Source organism: Lonchura striata, chromosome 23, assembly GCF_046129695.1.
Source record: "Lonchura striata isolate bLonStr1 chromosome 23, bLonStr1.mat, whole genome shotgun sequence".
Taxonomy (NCBI): Eukaryota; Metazoa; Chordata; class Aves; order Passeriformes; family Estrildidae; genus Lonchura; species Lonchura striata.
The window spans coordinates 2,617,639-2,635,451 of record NC_134625.1 but is presented as its reverse complement, the minus strand read 5'-3'; the positions used below and the strand labels follow the sequence as shown (position 1 = coordinate 2,635,451).

The 17,813-nt window shown below is 53.8% G+C and overlaps 1 protein-coding gene across 3 annotated transcripts in view; it reads right to left on the bottom strand.

Moving 5' to 3' along the window:
- The window catches only part of KIRREL3 (kirre like nephrin family adhesion molecule 3), a 384,768-nt gene that overhangs the window by 6,263 nt on the left and 360,692 nt on the right, over positions 1 to 17,813 (bottom strand). For 2 of the 3 annotated variants that reach the window (XM_077787972.1, XM_077787974.1), the window contains 6 exons: positions 15,442 to 15,568; positions 9,852 to 9,952; positions 9,575 to 9,773; positions 8,041 to 8,076; positions 5,175 to 5,282; positions 1,397 to 1,506 (listed from right to left, as the gene is read on the bottom strand). In XM_077787972.1, coding sequence (XP_077644098.1) covers positions 1,397 to 1,506; positions 5,175 to 5,282; positions 8,041 to 8,076; positions 9,575 to 9,773; positions 9,852 to 9,952; positions 15,442 to 15,568 — 681 coding nt within the window. The remainder of the gene's footprint in view (positions 1 to 1,396; positions 1,507 to 5,174; positions 5,283 to 8,040; positions 8,077 to 9,574; positions 9,774 to 9,851; positions 9,953 to 15,441; positions 15,569 to 17,813) is intronic. The other variant, XM_077787973.1, reaches the window with a different exon arrangement.

Genomic DNA, 17,813 nt, shown 5'->3' with positions numbered 1-17,813 from the left:
AGTGTGCCCAGCACAGCTCCACTCCCAGCCTCACCAAGGCACAAGCTGACATGAAATCACCCCCTGGCTCCTGCAAATAACCTAAGAAAGGATGGATTCCAAGATTGTGTGCTTGACCTCTCACCACCATCCTCTTCCTTGTTCACTCAGAGTGGTAACTGAGGCTTCATGTGTGCTTCCACCCTGGCCTGGAGTGGGATTTGGGATGATCCCAGATGCCCCTGTGGGAGCCAGATCTGGGCTTGGCACTGTTGATCACACAGATGAGGTACAAAGTCCCATGGAGAGAAAGCTTCTCCTTTCCCTTCATCCCAGCAGATTGCTCCAAACCCAACCCCAGCTTCCTCTGCCCTTCCAGCCTTGCAAATCCCACCACAGACTTGCAGATTTCTCAGGGCAAAGCCCTACTGGGAACGAGGGGTCTTGCACAGGAACCTCAGTGGTGCTGGGATAAGTTGCCAGATCTCCACCTCCTCCTGCCTCATTGTTTGGAGGCTCCCTGGCTGCCTAAATGCTCTGGCAATCCTGACAATTTCAGCAAGCAATTCCACCCACTCTACGATGATCAGCCTTGCCTTCCCATCAGGCATTCATGCAACAGCTTTTGCAGGCAGGACATACAAGTGCTGCCCAAAAAAATTGAGCTTTAGAGGAGGAAAAAAACACCCAACAGCCTAGAAAGCAGCCAGTGGCTTCTTCAATCCCTTCCCCCTTCCCCATCTGCTCTTTTATCTCTCTCTTTTTTTTTTTTTTCCAGGACTCTTTGCCATTTTTCAGCTTCTCTTTGTCACCAGCAAGTGAAAGCCAAGGCAAACTGGGGCTGAGCCACAGAGAAGAGTGACCACAGCACACAGAGGGGCTGCTGGCGAGGATGCAGCAGCACCGGGGCACAAGCTGCGTTTGCTGCCCCTCAGCCACGCACCTCTTGGCCTGCCCGTGTCCGTCGGTCCCCTGGGTGAAGGCGGTGGCCTGCGGAAGGTGACAGCTCCCCGGTGTTACAGAGCCAGGCGCAGGTGGGCATCCAGCCCTGGGCACAGCCCTGGTGCTGCCCGCACAATCTCGCTAGGTGATGAGCTCGTTATCACCTCGTGCTCCCCCCTTGTGTCTCTCCCTGCCCTCCGCAGCTTTCCAGGTGTGAGGTGGCAAATTTGCTTTGCAATTAGCCCGGCGGGCAGATGGGCCACTGCAATAAACCCCTAGCAGCTCTCCCTCCTCATTAGCCAAGTTTCACTCGAGGAGGTTTTTATGGCAAGAGAATGCGGATCTCGAGAGCAGCATTTCTGGAAGAGTGTCTTTGCCTTGAGTGGTTATTTCGGGGCTGAGCGACACGTGTCCGGGCTTGTAAGCATCAAACTTGGCCCGGAGCAATCGCTTAGGGAAGGGAAGGAATTCTCACCATCAGCTGCTTGATGGTCGGGTGCTCCTCCGCCTCCCTGCCCGCGGCCGGCTCCTTGTGCACGATCTCCACGCGGATGTCGTTCTTGGCAGAAACCACACCCTTGAGATCTGGGAAAAGAGGGAGATGGACAAGGGCGTTACTCCGAAACAGTGGCGGAGCTTCTGCAGGGACACGACCGAGGATTCCCGGCGGCTCTGCAAGCCCATCGGAGAGCTAGAGGAGCAATATTTGCGTTGCCAGAGGTATGGACGGCTCAGACTCCTGCAGGAATTCCCTGTGGAGCTCGGTTGGCCTCTGCCACACTCACGGTGCTGTTACCAGGGGCTGGGCTGTAGCAGAACTGCCCGCACAGAGTGAAATCGTTGTGCAGCCTGCTGATCCATAGGAAATACTGCTCCTGAGGGATGGACCAGCTCTGGCCAGGCTCTGGGAACCCCTGAGAAAAACCTCCCGCAGTCTGGGGTGCAGACAACACATGGGAAAGGCCAAGCAAGGAGCACAGACGTGGCCAGGGACAGTTTTATCATCTCCAAGCAGCCTGGAAATGAGGAGAGAAGAGAGGAACACTGACTCCCTGCCTTCCCTGAAGGTGTCAGGCGTGCTTTGAACAAGCCATTTTCGCAGAACTAAACCACAGCCGCGGAGCAGCGGGAGCGGAACGGCGGCGCAAAGCCGAGATGAAAAGCAGAGATGGAGGCAAATCTGAGCAGCGAGACCTCAACAGCTTTGAAGCCGGCCCCCAGCCACGGACCTGGCTCTCGACTCCCGGGATGGCTGTGCCAGCCCGCCCAGACCCAAAAACTGCCTCGAACCACCGCTTTGTCAGATCTGCCTCCAGCTGACGGATCCAGCAGCGCCCTGCCAAGCCAGGATTGCGGGGATCAGTCCAGAAAAGGCTGGACCCCCCGGGAGTTTTATCTCTAAACCGAACAGAATGATGTAACCCACACCAGCTCCAAGCTCTGTCCTTGAATTCATCTCTCCGAGCATCCCCTGTCCTCCACAGCCCCCAGACCTCGCCAAGTCTCAGGGCACAAGGCAAAGCCTTTCACTGGGAAGTTGCTACAGCTTATTTTTTTTAATGTTGTCCTGCTGGGACCACGTTCCTGGTGCTGGAGCCTCTGTCTTTAATCACAAGGAGACGCTAATCAGTGTCTTGCAGCTTCTCTCCCAGGAGTGTTCCCCCTCAAATAACTCTGGGCTGTTAAGTCACTGAAGATACAACAACAGATGTGCAGTAAATTTTTTTCTTTTCCAGAGTCTCCAGGCTTGGTGTGTCTGCACCTGGTCCTTTTTTTTTTTTTTTTTTTTTTTTTTTTTTTTTTTTTTTTTTTTTTTTTGCTGCATTTTCCCAAAACATGGTCAGGAATTGCCTCCCCCATTGCTGTTAGCTGTGGTCAGTGGCTGGGTCAGGAGATTCCTTCTCCAGAGTTACTGCTGGGTAACCGTGTCCCCTCAACACAACTGTTCCTGCAGCCTGCACCAGGTTGTTATAAATGATGGCACAACATTGGTATTTGTCTTGGGAGAGGAATCTGCAGTCATCCTGGCAGGAAATGAGTCCTTCTCCTGCTATCCAAGTGCTCTGTCAATCCCATCATTCCTGAGCTGATCTCTGCAATAACTCCACACATCACACACAGCTATCAGTGATGAAATTCCTTTCCTCACCTTTCAGCCTGGTGTTCCCACCCTCCTGCCACCAGAGACAGTGGTCACAGCATTCAGCTGGCATCAGCACCTCAAAACTGGGGTAAAAGCCCATCCACCTGGCACATCCAAGTCCTTCCCTGCAGGGTTCTGCACCCTGAGTGTCACTGGGGTCTGGTTCAGCTGCTGATGCTCCCAGTTTCCCCCAAACCCAAGGAGAGACTGTTTTGGTTGTTTCCAGTAGCTTTTGGAGGCAGGTAAAGAGGAACTGGGGGTCACCAGCGCCCCATGCATGAATCTCAGGCTGTGGAATCCTATCTGCACTCAGGATTTGCTGCTGTCCCCAGCTGAGTCTGACCCTTCCCACAGGGTTTTGGGGAGGGAAGGGAGATCAGGGCAGGGATCTTCACTGATCTCCTGGTTGAGCTCTTACTTATTCTGATCCCAAAGTGAAGTGGCAAAGCCTCGTAGGGAGCACAGGGACCCCTGCCCTGGCCTGGGGATGCTGCTGACCTCTCCCCAGGGAATCACACTGCCAGCAGCAGGGCAGGGAACACTCCTCTAGTGTGTTGGAGACCCAAAAACCTTTTCTAAATGGGATAACACCAAAAACCCAGCGGAGAAAAGGGACTTCAAACCCTGCCACCATGTCCCCAGTGCCTTCCTTCCAGAACCTGTCTTCCCAGCCCTGGTGAGGAAAATGCCTCTTCTTCCTGATTTAGCAATGGGATAAATAACACAAGGCATTTGGCTGGGATGGCCTTGTCCCCTCTTGGCTTTCCCCTTGAAGAGCAGCCCATCCTTACATTGCCTCCAGCTTGTGAGGGTCTAAATCCTGGCGTTTTCACCATGTCTGGAATCTGTTGTCATGGCATTCCTGTGAAGTCGTGGGTCCTGTAAAGAGCCCTGCACCATCTGGTTCCATCTAACGAGAGGGAAATAATGAACCACACGCTCCCTGTTTCTCTGAAGGATGTGGCAGGGGGAAAAACAGCCCATGGACATGGGAACACGGCTTGGCCCTGCTTCCTTCAGGTTCTTGCATTGTCTCTTGCTGCCAAATGACCTCCACGACATCAAACTGGCCTGGTCTTGGGTGCTGTCCATCAGCAATTCTTCCCCAAAAAGCAAGATTAATTACTTTCCCTATTTAGTTCATTAATTCTTGCTAATGGAAGCTGTGAGAGTTCAAAAAAAAAGGGATAAAACAGGGAGAAGCATCATTAACACGCTGAAAATTAAACACATTTCTGCAGTGGGGGGCTGTGTGTCCTTACTGAATCCAGGAGCTGCCGGGTGTCTTTGATGGCTTTGTAAACCATTGAGGGGGGAAAAAAAAAAATAAAAGAACAACAACTGGGTTTTCTGGCACACACATGGAGAGTTTGGCATCCTGGAATCCGTACCACGCGTCTCGCGAGCCGGGAGCAGCGCCAAGGATCTCCTCCTCTCCCCAGAGGCTTGGAATGCTCTAGACAATCACACTCTTCTCCCTCCTGCTTTGGTGCCTTTTCATGAAGCCAACAATCCTCCTTTAATTTCCCGGTGTCTTTTTAATGAGGCCAGACAATGCCGTGCTGCTTCCCCCTCCTCCTCCTCTACCTGTGTCTCTAATGTCACTTTAAGTTGTATTTCCACTGCAGCCAGACTCTGAAATGCACAAGTCCCATGAAAAACCCCTCTGCTGTCTGTCATTCCTGCTAGGAATATGCATGTCAGGAGAATTGGAATTAAAACAGCAGCAGAACTGTGGAGGGTTTTTAAGCACCCATGTGGTGCACTGAGGATGCTTCTCTCTCTTGCACCTCAGGATTTCTCCAAGGGAGAGGTTAAGAGGTCCCCTGCACACCTCCTGAGCTGCCTGTGCTGCTAACAGGGACCACAGTTACCCTGGCATGTTTTCCATAAGCCCTTCCCTTTTCGCACTGCCATTTCCAGCAGACACTCGGTACACCAACAGGAGAAGCGGCTTGTGCGGAGAAGCAAATTCAGTAAATTGTGCCGGCAAATTCAGTTCAAATTCTATTTCAATTCCAATTTCAATTCCAATTCAATTTCTCCCCTCTCCCCTGAGTTCTCCCCCAGCCCTCCCAGGGGCGTGCAGCGTGGTGGGGGTGACACTTACTCCTCTGGGAGCGGGCGCAGCAGAAGGCGACGATGGTGGCCATCAGCACCAGGAACGCCACGCCGGCCCCCACGGCCACTCCGATGATCACCGCCATCGGCACCGACTCTGCAGGAGCAAGGAGAGGGAGCATGAAGTGTCCTGAAGGTCACAGAGGGGCCTTTTCCCCCAGGGACCCACCCCTGGCTACTGGAAGAGGCTCAGGGATGAGCCTGGGGAGGGTTCTGGGGCTCCTTCCCTGCTCCCCCATCCGTGTGCGGTGATGTCGGCACGGGCTGCCCGCGGGATGCTGCTGTTTGTACAACCCTGCTCGTTCTGTGCCTCAGTTTACCCTGGGAGGACAGGTGGGGGGAGCCAGAGGAGCGGATTAGCAGCTGCTCTTGTTAGTGCCCTGCGGGTTAATGAATGAGCTTCTCTAAAGGATGAAGTGCAAAAGAAGACCGTGTGTTAATATTATTAAGAAAGAGAAATGGCATCCGAGCAGGCTGATGGATGACTTAACCCCAGTCATCACTCACAGCCCCTCCCTATTTTATATCCCAATTTCCTGCCTTCTCCTGTGGCTTATCAGCTGTCATCCTTCCAAAATTCCTGAGGGTGCTACAAAGACTGGGACAGGAGGGATGGCCCATGCTGGGCCTGAGCACTGTGGGGTGGGATGTGTGGGAGGCAGAGCAGGGGATGCACCCTCACATCCTTCTGCCTGCAAGGACTCTGTCACCAAGTTCCTGGTGGGGATTTCGGGCTGTGGCTCAGCCAGCAAAGCTGATTTATGTAAGCAGGCCCTGGCAGCAGCTTGTGAGGTGTGGGGAGGGTGGAATGGGAAAACACATTTATGGTGAGAGGGTCAGATTTGGAGCCCCAAAGCCTTTTTATCTCCCTGTTCTGTCTCTCTAGTTCCTCCAGGCACAGCTCCAACTTTACAGTGAGTGTTGGGTTGGATTCAGGAGGGGCAGCACTCACACTGCAGGACACCACAGCTGTGAAGGCACCACAAACTGCCTTCCTTGGCTGGGACGATAAAGCTGCATCCTGAAGACCCTCTCCCCTAAAGCTGCAGGTATCTCTAGGTCCCCATTCCTTCTATTTCTAAACACTCTCTAGGATGTTGTGAACCAAAAGAAGGATAACCCTGTCTAGGATGACCAGATAAGGTGGGTGAGTGTGTCCTCACAACTTTCCTGGACACCTCTTTGGAAGGTGTTTTCTCCTTGGAGGCCTTGCCTTGGAAATGGATGGGATGAATTTATGGGAAAATGTATGCAGAGAGGTGGTTCTCAGAGGTCTGTGCAGATGGGGACAGGAATGCTGCTGGACCCTGGGGACACAGGGGTGACCCAGCTGAGAAGCAAAGCCCAGGGATTGTCACTTGACTGAGTGATACAGGAACCATTTCCCATTGCCCACTGGGCATAATTTCATCCTGGACCTGAGGCCACAGACCCCAGCTGTGCCTTTCACCCTTCCAGGGGGACACACTCCTGCTGGTGGCACTGGGGGCAGTTGTCATTCCAGCAGCATCCACTGTGTAGTCAGCAAAGGGTGTCTTCCTCGTTTGCCCTATCCCAAGTGGGACAGAGGAGCTCTAAAGCCACTTCATGGTACCCCTGAGCCATGGCTGTGGAGCTCATGGGTCCTGAGCCCTAATTTGGGAACTGCAGGGTGATAAACATGTGGTGCTGATTTGGTTTAGGCTCTGCTCACGCTTGATCAAAAGAGAACTGATGTTTCTCACTTTGTGGCTTGCTCGTGGATCTCCTGCTTGGGCCTGCAGGTCCCTTGATGTGTCACATGTCACTCATGGTGACATGACTCACGTGGCACTGAACCAATCCATCACCAAACCTCTGAGAGCGCCCAGGTGGTGAAAAGGCAAATCCCCTCAGTTCTCTGCTGGAGCTCAGGGAACACAGAGGGTGCTGCAGCTGGGTCCAGCTGCCCCAAGAAGCTCACCCTAAAATCAGCATCCTCCAACCCAGCAGCTGAGCCATGGCATGAAGAAACCAGGATTTTCTGAGGCTGCCTGCTAGGCAGTGCTCCTGCCAACAGTGGTAGTTCCTCATGGGATTTTTTTGGCCTTCCCAGAGGAATTTGGATCAAGGGGCTGGAGAGAAAGGAGCCTGGAGACCCTGGAAGGGCTGGCTGGCTCTCAGCTTTGGGGAATGGGATCTGCAGGGCAGAGCTCAGAGAGAAGCAGGTGGTGATGGGGATGAAGATGATGAAGAACAATGCAGGGAATGGAGTGGGGAAAATGTCCAGGGTCGCTTGGGCTGGGATAAAGGTGACTGCAAAGGGGCAGTCACAGAATGGTGGGGATGGTGAAATGTCCTGTAGGGATGGGTGAGCTGAGGGAGAGGCAGATTGCTGCTCCCCCAGGAATCCTGCTCTGAGACACAGGATGAGGAACCACAAGGGCAGCATATCCCACAGATCTGCCCCAAGATCCATCCAAACCTGCTCTGGTGAGTGATGATGGCCATCACTCTCCCACTATGCTGAACCAAACTGATATCTGCAAATGACCCTGGAAACATGTACTTTTCCCTCTTTCTTTTTATCCCAAAGTAGCACTCTGTGGGATTTCTGCACCATTTTAAACATGGCTGAGTAACAGCATCCCCCTGTCAGTGACTGGGGAGCTGGGGCTAAGAAAGTGCTGGTTTCCAGAGTGATCAGTGGCACAGGGGGGACCGCACCACTCCAGCTTCCCAGTCCTGCCCAGTCACTGCCCTGCAGCTTCCCTGCACCCCTTCCTGCCCTGCCTGCCCTGTGGAAAGCTGCCGGGCCAGGAGGAGGACGCCGGGCCCTCAGGTGTGGGGATGGCTGGGGACAATCCACATTCACCGTCAGCTCATGATTTCCATACCTGCTTGAATACCAGCTCCTGATTTCATTTCCGTACCTGTTTGAAAATAAAGCAAGTGTCCACAGCCTTGCACAGCCCACGCGCCCACCGCAGCCGTCCTGAGCGCTCAGCCCTCTGCTCTGCTCTGCTCTGCTCTGCGCCGGGGCTGGCCCCGTGAAGGGGACCCTGCGCTGTCCCCTTGGGCAGGGCTGTCCCCTGTGCCACCCTGTGCCATCCTGTGCTGTCCCCTGTGCCACCCTGGCTGTCCCCTGTGCCACCCTGTGCTGTCTCCTGGCCAGGGCAGGGCTGTCCCTTGTGCTGTCCCCTGTGCCACTCTGCACTGTCCCCTTGGCCAGGGCAGGGCTGTCCCCTGTGCCACCCTGGCTGTTCCCTGGCCAGGGCAGGGCTGTCCCCTGTGCTGTCCCCTTGGGCAGGATTGTCCCCTGTGCCACCCTGTGCTGTCTCCTGGCCAGGGCAGGGCTGTCCCTTGTGCTGTCCCCTGTGCCACCCTGCACTGTCCGCTGGCCAGGGCAGGGCTGTCCCCTGTGCCACCCTGTGCTGTCCCCTGAGCTGTCCCCTGGCCAGGGCAGGGCTGTCCCCTGTGCCACCCTGTGCTGTCCCCTGAGCTGTCCCCTGGCCAGGGCAGGGCTGTCCCCTCTCGTGGCCCAGCAGGGACCCCGGGATGTGAGCTGGAGCCGGCTCGGCTGCCCGGCCACCCTCCGCCGGGACCCAGGCTCGCCGCCGAGCGCTCCTGCTGACTGGCAGACGACCTGGAAAAACCACTGGCTCTGTTTGCATTGGAAGAAGCCCAAGGCTAATTTTAAGGGGTTCATTTAGCTCTGATTTAATCTGGACGCCAGCCTTGCCTATAAATCACGGCTTAATGAGAACAATCCACCTGCCTGCCCTGGCATTTAATAAAATAGAGGAGAACTGGAGTTCCTCCAGGAGCTAAGCATTCCTCACAGCTGAGCTCTCCCCCCGCTGCTGTGGAGAGCCCCGAGAGTGGAATTTCCCCGGCCATCCCCTGGGAATTGCTGGGTGCGTGAGCCCAGCCCTGTGTGACGTGCTGGCCTTGTGGCTGATGGCCAGGATGGAGAGTTGCCACCAGTCCCAGTGCCTTCCTCTCGCTCACTCCCATCGCCGTGCAGCAGCGGGGTGTGCTGCGAGCAGCCACTCCTGTTTCTCCAAGGCCATAAATGATCCTGCAGCCCGGGGCAGTGACATCACCTCGTACTGTGGGACAGGGAGCAAGGGGTGCAGGATCAGCCCGTGCCCTCCAGCTTTAGCAGGACAGGTGAAATCAGGAATACCTTATCAAGCAGAGACTTTACAGGGCTTGTCCTGCCCCTTTACCAGGATCATGTGCCCTAAGGATGCAATCCTACAGCTAGCACAGCTGGAGCCTTGTCATTGTCCTTCCCAATTTCCTCTTTGGCATCCCAAGAGCTCTCCTGAGCACCTCCTGCCTCTCACAGCATCTCCCCACTCTCACACCCAGCCAGGTGCTAATTCCCGCTGCCCCCAGCCCCAGCAGCTGCCCAGCAGTGCCCACCTTGCTCCTTGAGGCGGATGATCTCGGTGTCGGAGCCGAAGCTGTTCCAGGCCGTGCAGTTGTAGATGGTTTGGAAATCAGCCCGGACGATGTTGCTGATGGTCAGCGTGGAGATGACCCCCTCATCTGTGCTCACCGTCTCCACCGTGTAGCGCCCGGAGGTTCCAGATTCCAGGACGTTCTCCTTCCAGGACCAAGCCTGCCAAGGGAGAGAGGGGTGAGCCTGGGGCACCCCGAGGTGTTGCAGGCAACAGAGAATCATCGGGGCGATACTCACAATTCGGTCTGGTGGCGGGGTGCTGCGGATGAAGCACTTGATCTGCCCCTTCTGGCCGTGCAGGGCGTGCTGGGTCTGGGTGCTGGAGATTATGGGGGGTCCTGTGGAGACAGGAGAGGCTGCTGGCACCCCTTGGGACTGGTGGGGATGGGCCGTGTTAGGGGAGCCCCGAATGGATATTGGGGTCCATCTCTGAAGGGCAGGGATGGACAAAGAGCCCAATCACTTCCTGTGATGGAGAACATCGAGCAGAGGCTTTGGGCTCTGCTGGATTTTTGCAAAGCCCCCACAAAGCACCAGGGTCCCCCATCTCTGTACCCCCATCCCTGGTGTAAAGGATCCTGCCCCCATCTCCCTGGTGAGCCTGGCCTCTGAGAAGGGCTGTTTGCTGCAGAAGCAAAGCAGAATCCCATCCCACCTGCTGTTTCTCTTCTGTGCTCTCCCAGATTCATTAAGCAGCCATTAAACTAATTGCTCTCCAGGGCATTAAGGAAGAGGTGGTGGAGGAGTTTCTGCTGGAAAACCTTGACACCCATCAGCTGGGCTCTCCTGTGCTGTGTGGATCATGAAAGGAACCAAGGAGAAAGGGTAGGAAAGGCTCTTCCTGACCAAACAGCAGCTTGGGATGGGAAGTGTCCTTGTCCTGCCTTGGTGAACCTCCTGTGACTGGGAGAGGAGAGCATGTGGTATGTCCCTCACCCTTCTAACAGCCCTGCTGGCCCCAGGGGAGCAGCGCAAGAGCTGAGATCCTAATTGCTGTAAATTAACCTCCTTAATTAAAGCAGATTTGCATTTCCATGAGTGGCTTGCTGCTGGCAGAAAAGAAAAACAGCAACAACTGGGCAGCAGGGCAGGGAGAGAGGGGTGGCAGGGGCTGTCAGAACTCCCCCTGCTCCAGCTCTGGAGCTTTGGATGTTCCAGAGTGTCACTAGGGTGTCACACCTGGTTTGGACTACATCACTAGGTTGATCAGTAATACAGCCTTGTGGATTTTTTCCCATTTCCCCCACCTCCCTGCCCTGCATCTGACATGTTCCTTCAAAAAAACGTCTCAGGGATTTGGAGTAAAGTGGGAAGAAAGATTTGCCTGGGTATTCCTGCCCAATTCTCATCCAAATCACCCATTTATAAATTTCACGAATGCACAAAAATGTACCAAAGTGCTAAATCCTTCACTCTCAGGCATTTGTGCATACAGCTGCCCAGTAACCCCTTCCTGCACCAAACTTGCACACTCCTCACACACTTCCCACTGAGGCACAGCCTTTCCCTGCTTCCTTACACTGTTCCAAGGGGGGATGGATGGAAAACAAGCTCATTGAAGCACAATTCACTGACCAGTGCCCACGCTTCTGGCAGCTCAGGAAATTACTACTGGAAGGAAGCCGCCATCAGCATCAGGAATTGCAGGAACTGGGCGTGAAGGTCAGGACTTGTTGTGCTGTAATGGACATAGCAGTACAGCAGTGCAAACTTGTGCCCTTTTTGATCAAAGAAGGCAAAAAAAAAAAAAAGACACTTTGTTGTGGTTTTCTCTCCAAATGCTCAAGATGTTGTTCTAGGCACGATCCCAGGGTGTGAGTTCTTGTTTATCCATCGCTGAAAGCTCAGCTTTCTGAGGGGTCGCAGTGGAGGTGACTCCCTGCTTTGCCTGAGGAACCTGCTGAGGCCATTGATGCTCCTGCCCACCTGATGATTCCAAAGCCAGCAGAGGCAAGAGTAGTGATGGGATCTGCAGGCCAAGCCTAAACAGTAATAAAAATAACTGTCTCCTTTCCATTTTGATGCTTGTGTGTTACTTATAAATTCTGGAAGTGCTCCAAGACTGGGTGACGCTAGAGAAAAATGGCTTAATAATCATTAAAAGGATCATTTTCCCCAAGGCGAGTGGATTTTAAATGGCACAAATGCCAGTGGCTTTGGCTTTTATTATTGCTTCAGGAGTTCAGAGTCTGAGGCTTATCATCATGATAATAGTGGATGACTAAAGACTATTTGTGAGATGAACATGCCCAGAAATAATAGCACGAAGTTGCAGCCTCTTCGCATTCAGGGCCGGTGTTTGATTCTCCACCGGGCTCTGGCTCCTTATGAAAGCTGCCAATCTCCAGCTTGGCATTCAGCGCCGGGTGTGAGACAGCCCACAGGCAGGGAAAAGGCTCTAAGCAATGTTGCTATGGATATAAATGATGGAGCTATTGGTGGAGGTTATTTTTAGCACCTCGGTGCCAATTTATTTGTGCGGTCCTGGCGGCTCACACAAAAGAGAAGTCTGAGGTGGAAGCCTTCAGGAATGAAAGGAGAGGATGGCCTTGGCTTCTCCAGTCTGCTCGAGTCCATCTGAACCTTTCTCCCAAGCACTCAAAATTATTTGGCAAGAGAATTTTGTTTAACTCCTTGCTTCCTGCAGAAGTTCTGGGCTGGCTGCTTCTGCCTGGTATTGCAAAGGAACACATTCACAGATTGATTTGGGTTGGAAAAGACTTTAAAATCCATTTCATTCCAGATTCCCTACCGTGGGCAGAGACACCTCCCAGCAGAGCAGGTTGTTCCAACCTGGCTTTGAGCACTCCTGACACTGTGATGTGCTCCTGGCCAAGAGGGGTGGCAGGTCAGCCCTGCCCTGCTCCCAGCTCTCGGGCATGCCTGACTTCTTTGTTGGGGTGAATCCCAGGCAAATTACATCCTGAATTAGTCACCTGGAGCTGTCCAGCCCTCCCAACAAACTTCTCTTGCAGAACAAGGTGGGCAGGGGTGGTGGCCCCTGCTCAGCAGTCCCTGCCAAGCCCGGATGGTGCAGTGACAGATGGGTGATCTGCCTGTGAAGGTGACCTTGGGCTGCTTCTGCTGGGGTGGGAGCTGCAACTGGGCTGGGTGCAGTCAAGAGCATCGGGAGGCTTTGGCTGTAAATCCAGCTGCTGCTGATTTATGATGGCACCAAGTTCCTCCCTTCCTTCGAGCCTCTGCTGCTCTGGCCCTGCCAAATGCTGCTGCTTTGCATAATCCTCCTTCCCACTCACCAGACTCTGAATCCTATCTGCTTCTTTGCAGGCTGGTGGCCTTGGCTCTGGCATGGGATTGGGCTGCTCTGCCTCAGCCCGGTCTGAGGAAACAGGGTGGGAAGGGCAGGAGGATGCTCTCCCACCCCACCATCATCATGCCATGATTTTGGATAATTTTGGGAGTGGATAGGCTGTGAGACCACAGGCTCAGAGTGGGTTGAGTGGTCTCTCAGCTGGGATCTCTGTGCTCGGTGGGATGGATCAGCCCCCTAAAAGTCCAGGTGTCCAGACCATGGGCAGTGCAGCCAGGCCAGAACACGACTTCTCAATGCCTGATTTTTCTGTGACAGAGGGAGGCATCTGGTAATAACAGACAATTGTATCACCCGTTGGACTTAAAATCACATCAAAATATGAAGCATTCAACTTCCCCCTTGAATTACAGAAGAACAGGCTTCCAGCAGAATTCATTAGCTGGATTAGACACACTGCCGTGCTCTGGAGCTGGAACGCTGCTCCTGCTGCAGGACAGGCTGCCAAGCCCTGGTTCTTGGTGGATGTGGGATGTGGGGATGCTGCTCAGGGGCTCAGTTCTCCTCACTTGGAGTGCCAGGAGAGCATCCTGACTCAGAGGTGTGGGACTCTCCCTTGGTCCAATACCTGCAGTGACATGTCCCAACACTGTCACCTTCAGGGTGCCCAAAGCCCCTGGCAGCACTTCCCATGGGATGGGATGTGCAGGCAGTCAGTTCCTGGCAGATGCTCAAAGCTAAGCAGTGAACCCCATGCATGGATTTCATTTGCTCCCCATCAGCTTCCCCAGGGGGAAAAAACCAAAAGTTGCTGGAGAGCAACTTTTCCAGTCAGTGCTACACACTCCAAATGCCCCTGTGGGGAGCTCTGCTCTGCTTTCAGGGTATCCCTGTGCCTGGTAGGTGCCAGGGAAGGAGCACGTTCTTCATGCTAATTTGTTGCTTTGTTTTCCATTTAATTGTAATTAAAACCCAGCAGCTGCTGGGGAAGGAGAGTGAAGGCACCAAGGAGCTGAGTCCAAGTCGAGGGAGTGGTTGGTTTTCAGTCCCTGCTGTGTTGCCCTTGCCTTCCTTTTCTAGGATTATAGAAACCTGGAATAGTTTGGGTGGGAAGTGACCTTTAAAGGTCATCCAATTCAACCCTCTTGTCATGACCCAGACATCTTCAGCTAGATCAGGTTGCTCAGAGCCCTGTCCTTGAATGTTTCCAGGGAGCTGGGGCATTCACCATCTGCATTATCTGTTTGAAATCAGTGCTTGCCTGAGCTGCCTCCTGCCTATGTTCTTCTCCTGTTACAGTGAGTGGGGAGTGAAACCTGCCAGTTTGTCATGCAGGTGAGAGACAATGCAAAATTCATCCTCTGCTTACACCACTTGCAGCCCACCTGGCTCTTTCCCTGCTGTATTTATGCTGAAATTTGTTACCAGCTGCTGCGAGGTCTTGGCCAGGGCATCATGAAACTCCAGAGATGTGGCTGTGGGTCCAGGGCACATCCTGACACGGCGCTGGATGAGCCCCAAGCAGCCATGGAGGTTTCCTGACAGGAATCCTGACAGGAATCCTGGCAGGTGTGTATCCTCAAGTATCCTCACAGGAATCCTCCCAGGCATCCTCATGTGGGTTGGAGAGTGTGATTAGGCTGCTGGTCTTGGATCCAGACTCAATTCCCAGCTCTCCAGGTGTACAACAGAGACAACAGCACTCTCTGACCTTGCGAGGGTTTTGCAAGATTAATCTATTAAAGATTTAAAGCTGCCAGCTCCCAACTACTCAATAAACCCCTGTTGGTAATAAGGAACTGTGTGGGGCTGAGCAAATGTTGATTTTTTTTTTTTTCGCTTTAACTTGTGCATTTCCAGGCAAAATAATGCAAAGTCCACTTTACTCCAATTGCCTGGATCTCTGATTCAACTGGGGGTGGGATTTGCTCCAAAAGGAAGTATCTGAGGGGATAATTTGGGAACAGGAACTGCCAGAGCAACAGGATCAAGGCAGGAAGGGAATGGGGGAGGGAAGCAGGAGGGAATGGCAGTAGGGAAGCAGAAGGGAAGGAATGGTGGAAGGGAAGCAGGAGGGAAGGAATGGCAGAAGGGGATCAGGAGTGATGGAATGGTAGAAGGGAGCAGGAGGGAAGGAATGGCAGAAGGGAGCAGGAGGAAATGGCAGAAGGGATCAGGGTTGATGGAAGGGCAGAAGGGAGCAGGAGGGAATGGCAGAAGGGGATCAGGGTTGATGGAAGGGCAGAAGGAAGCAGGGTTGATGGAATGGCAGAAGGAGATCAGGGTTGATGAAGGGGCAGAAGGGAGCAGGAGGGAAGGAATGGCAGAAGGGAGCAGGAGTGATGGAATGGCAGAAGGGATCAGGAGGGAATGGCAGAAGGGATCAGGGTTGATGGAAGGGCAGAAGGGAGCAGGAGTGATGGAAGGGCAGAAGGGAGCAGGAGGGATGGAAGGGCAGAAGGGAGCAGGAGGGAAGGAAGGGCAGAAGGGATCAGGGTTGATGGAAGGGCAGAAGGGAGCAGGGTTGATGGAAGGGCAGAAGGGAGCAGGAGGTACCGTTGACGGTGAGCGTCACCTCCCGCTCCCCCGCGCCCACCCGCGGCACCACGGCTCGGCACACGTATTTCCCGGCGTCTTCCTGGCGGACTGACTTCAGGATCAGCTTGTTCTCATTGCTCAGGACCTGAAAGAGAGGAGGGGGGCTTTCAGGTGGGCCATGAGAAGTTACAGACAAAACAAATGACCTGAGTCACCAGCTGCTGAGCATCCTTGGGAAAGCCAAGTGGATGAGCCCAAGGTCTGGCATTGAATGGAAATATCACTCACTGCTGTTGACCAAAGAATAAAGAAACACCACAGGTGTTTTGGGGTGGAATTAGAAATCTTCTTCCTATTCATTTGAATTTTTACTAACTCCAGTTGTGCAAGAAGTTCACGATACAAGATAAAAATTTTGGTGGCTGCGGTGGCACAGGCAGAAAAACTTCAGAGAACCACACTCCACACTTGCACCTCCACATTCACAGGCACAGGGGAGGCTGCTGGGATTGACTCGGGGATTTTAAGCCCAGAAGTGGTGGCAGAGGTGGCAGACACCTTGGAACGGGGTCTGGATAGCCAGGGAAATCTCAGCTGGCTTTGGCCAGCCCCCTGCTATGGACTGGCTGGCGATGTCTCAACCCTGTTGCTGCCCTGCCCTGCTGTGCAATGAGCAGCTTTATTAAACCAGTATTATTAAAGCCTGGAAGCTGAGGGATCTGGCTGAGGCTGTCAGCAGGATCTTGGCATTGCTGGGTTTGAAAAAAGCATGGCAGATCTCAAACAGAGGCTGGTTTCTGGAGCAAACTCCTTCAGCTGCCCTTGGCTTTCTCCCCCAGGGCTCTGCACAGCCCAACATCTCTCCTCCTCCTCCTCAGCACCCACTGAGCCTCTGGCTCTGCTGCTTGCTGCTCACACAGCTCCTGGAACCAGCACTGGTGCAGTGGCTGGACGTGGATCAGGGTCTCCCTGCGGCAAGGTGGAGGTCTCAGCCCTAACCTGGCACGAGGCGGAGGCACAGAGGGTCAGATCCTTTTTAAACCCACTGTGCTAGCATTGATTGCAGAGTCAGCCATAAAACCACCTGTGTGAACTTGGCCTCAGCCTCTCTTTGGTCTCTGACTTTTTGTGAGAAAAGGAGAAAAGAAGGCAATCTTGAGGGACTTCAGCCTGGTTCTGAAAACAGAGGGGCTGGGGAAGAAGCAGGTGTGATCCCAGATCCCACTGGGATTGCTGGGTGATGGTGGCTTTGCAAAGCAGCCTCCTCTGCCAGGATCCCTCTGGAAAGGTGGAGGTGGCTCTCGTGACCAGCATAACCATCCCTGCTGGGCTACACCAGCTGGAGGGTCTGTCCTGAGATCACAGAATCAAGGAATTGTTTGGCTTGGAAGGGACCTTGAACACAAAGAGGGACTGTGGAGAAGGGCCTGGACTGACAGGACAGGGGGGAATGGCTCCCACTGCCATGGGCAGGGACACCTTCCCCTATCCAGGGTTCCCACTATCCCAGGTTGCTCCAAGTCCCATCCAGCCTGGCCTTGGGCACTGCCAGGGATCCAGGGGCAGCCACAGCTTCCCTGGGCACCCTGTGCCAGGACCTGCCCAGCCTCAGAGAGAAGAATTTCTCCCCAGTATCCCATATATCCCTGCCCTCTGGCAGTGATTCTCCCTTGTCCTGTCAGTTCAGGCCCTTCTCCAAAGTCCCTCTCCAGCTCTCCTGGAGCCCCTTTAGCCCTGGAAGGGGCTCTGAGGTCTCCTTAGAGCCTTCTCCAGGCTGGACACCCCCAGCTCTCCCAGCCTGGCTCCAGCCCTGGAGCATCTCTGTGGCTTCCTCAGGACTGGCTCCAGCAGCTCCAGGTCCTTCTGAAGTTGGGGGCCCCAGAGCTGGACACAGCACTGCAGGTGGGGTCTCATGAAGGCATAGTGGAAGGGCAGAATCAGCTCCTTCATTCTATTCCGGGAAGTTCCAACGTGATGGATCTCAGCTGGAGAGATGCAGATAAAAAGGGAGAAGGCAGCTGTGCCTGGGTGTAGGAACTCAAAATGTCCCTCAGACATTTTTGGAGGTTCCAGGCCCAGGTCAGAAGCATTTAAGACCCTGGCAGGCAGCTGGAAACAGCTGTGATTTTGGGTTTGAGCCATGGAATGATTTACCAACCTTGCAGGAAGACCAAGAAGTCACAAAAGTTTAGATATTAGAGTAGAAGTAGTTACAAAGTAGAGGGAAGAATTTTTGAGTGCTGTACAGGGGGGTTTTAATGCTTGTACATGGTGGGTTTTATTCTGTACATGGGGGACAGAGTAGTTTTAAGATGGAGGGATTTTTGGCTGGTCCTGTTCCCCTCTTTCTCCTTCCTTACCTCCATGATCTTGGTGATGTTGGCACTCAC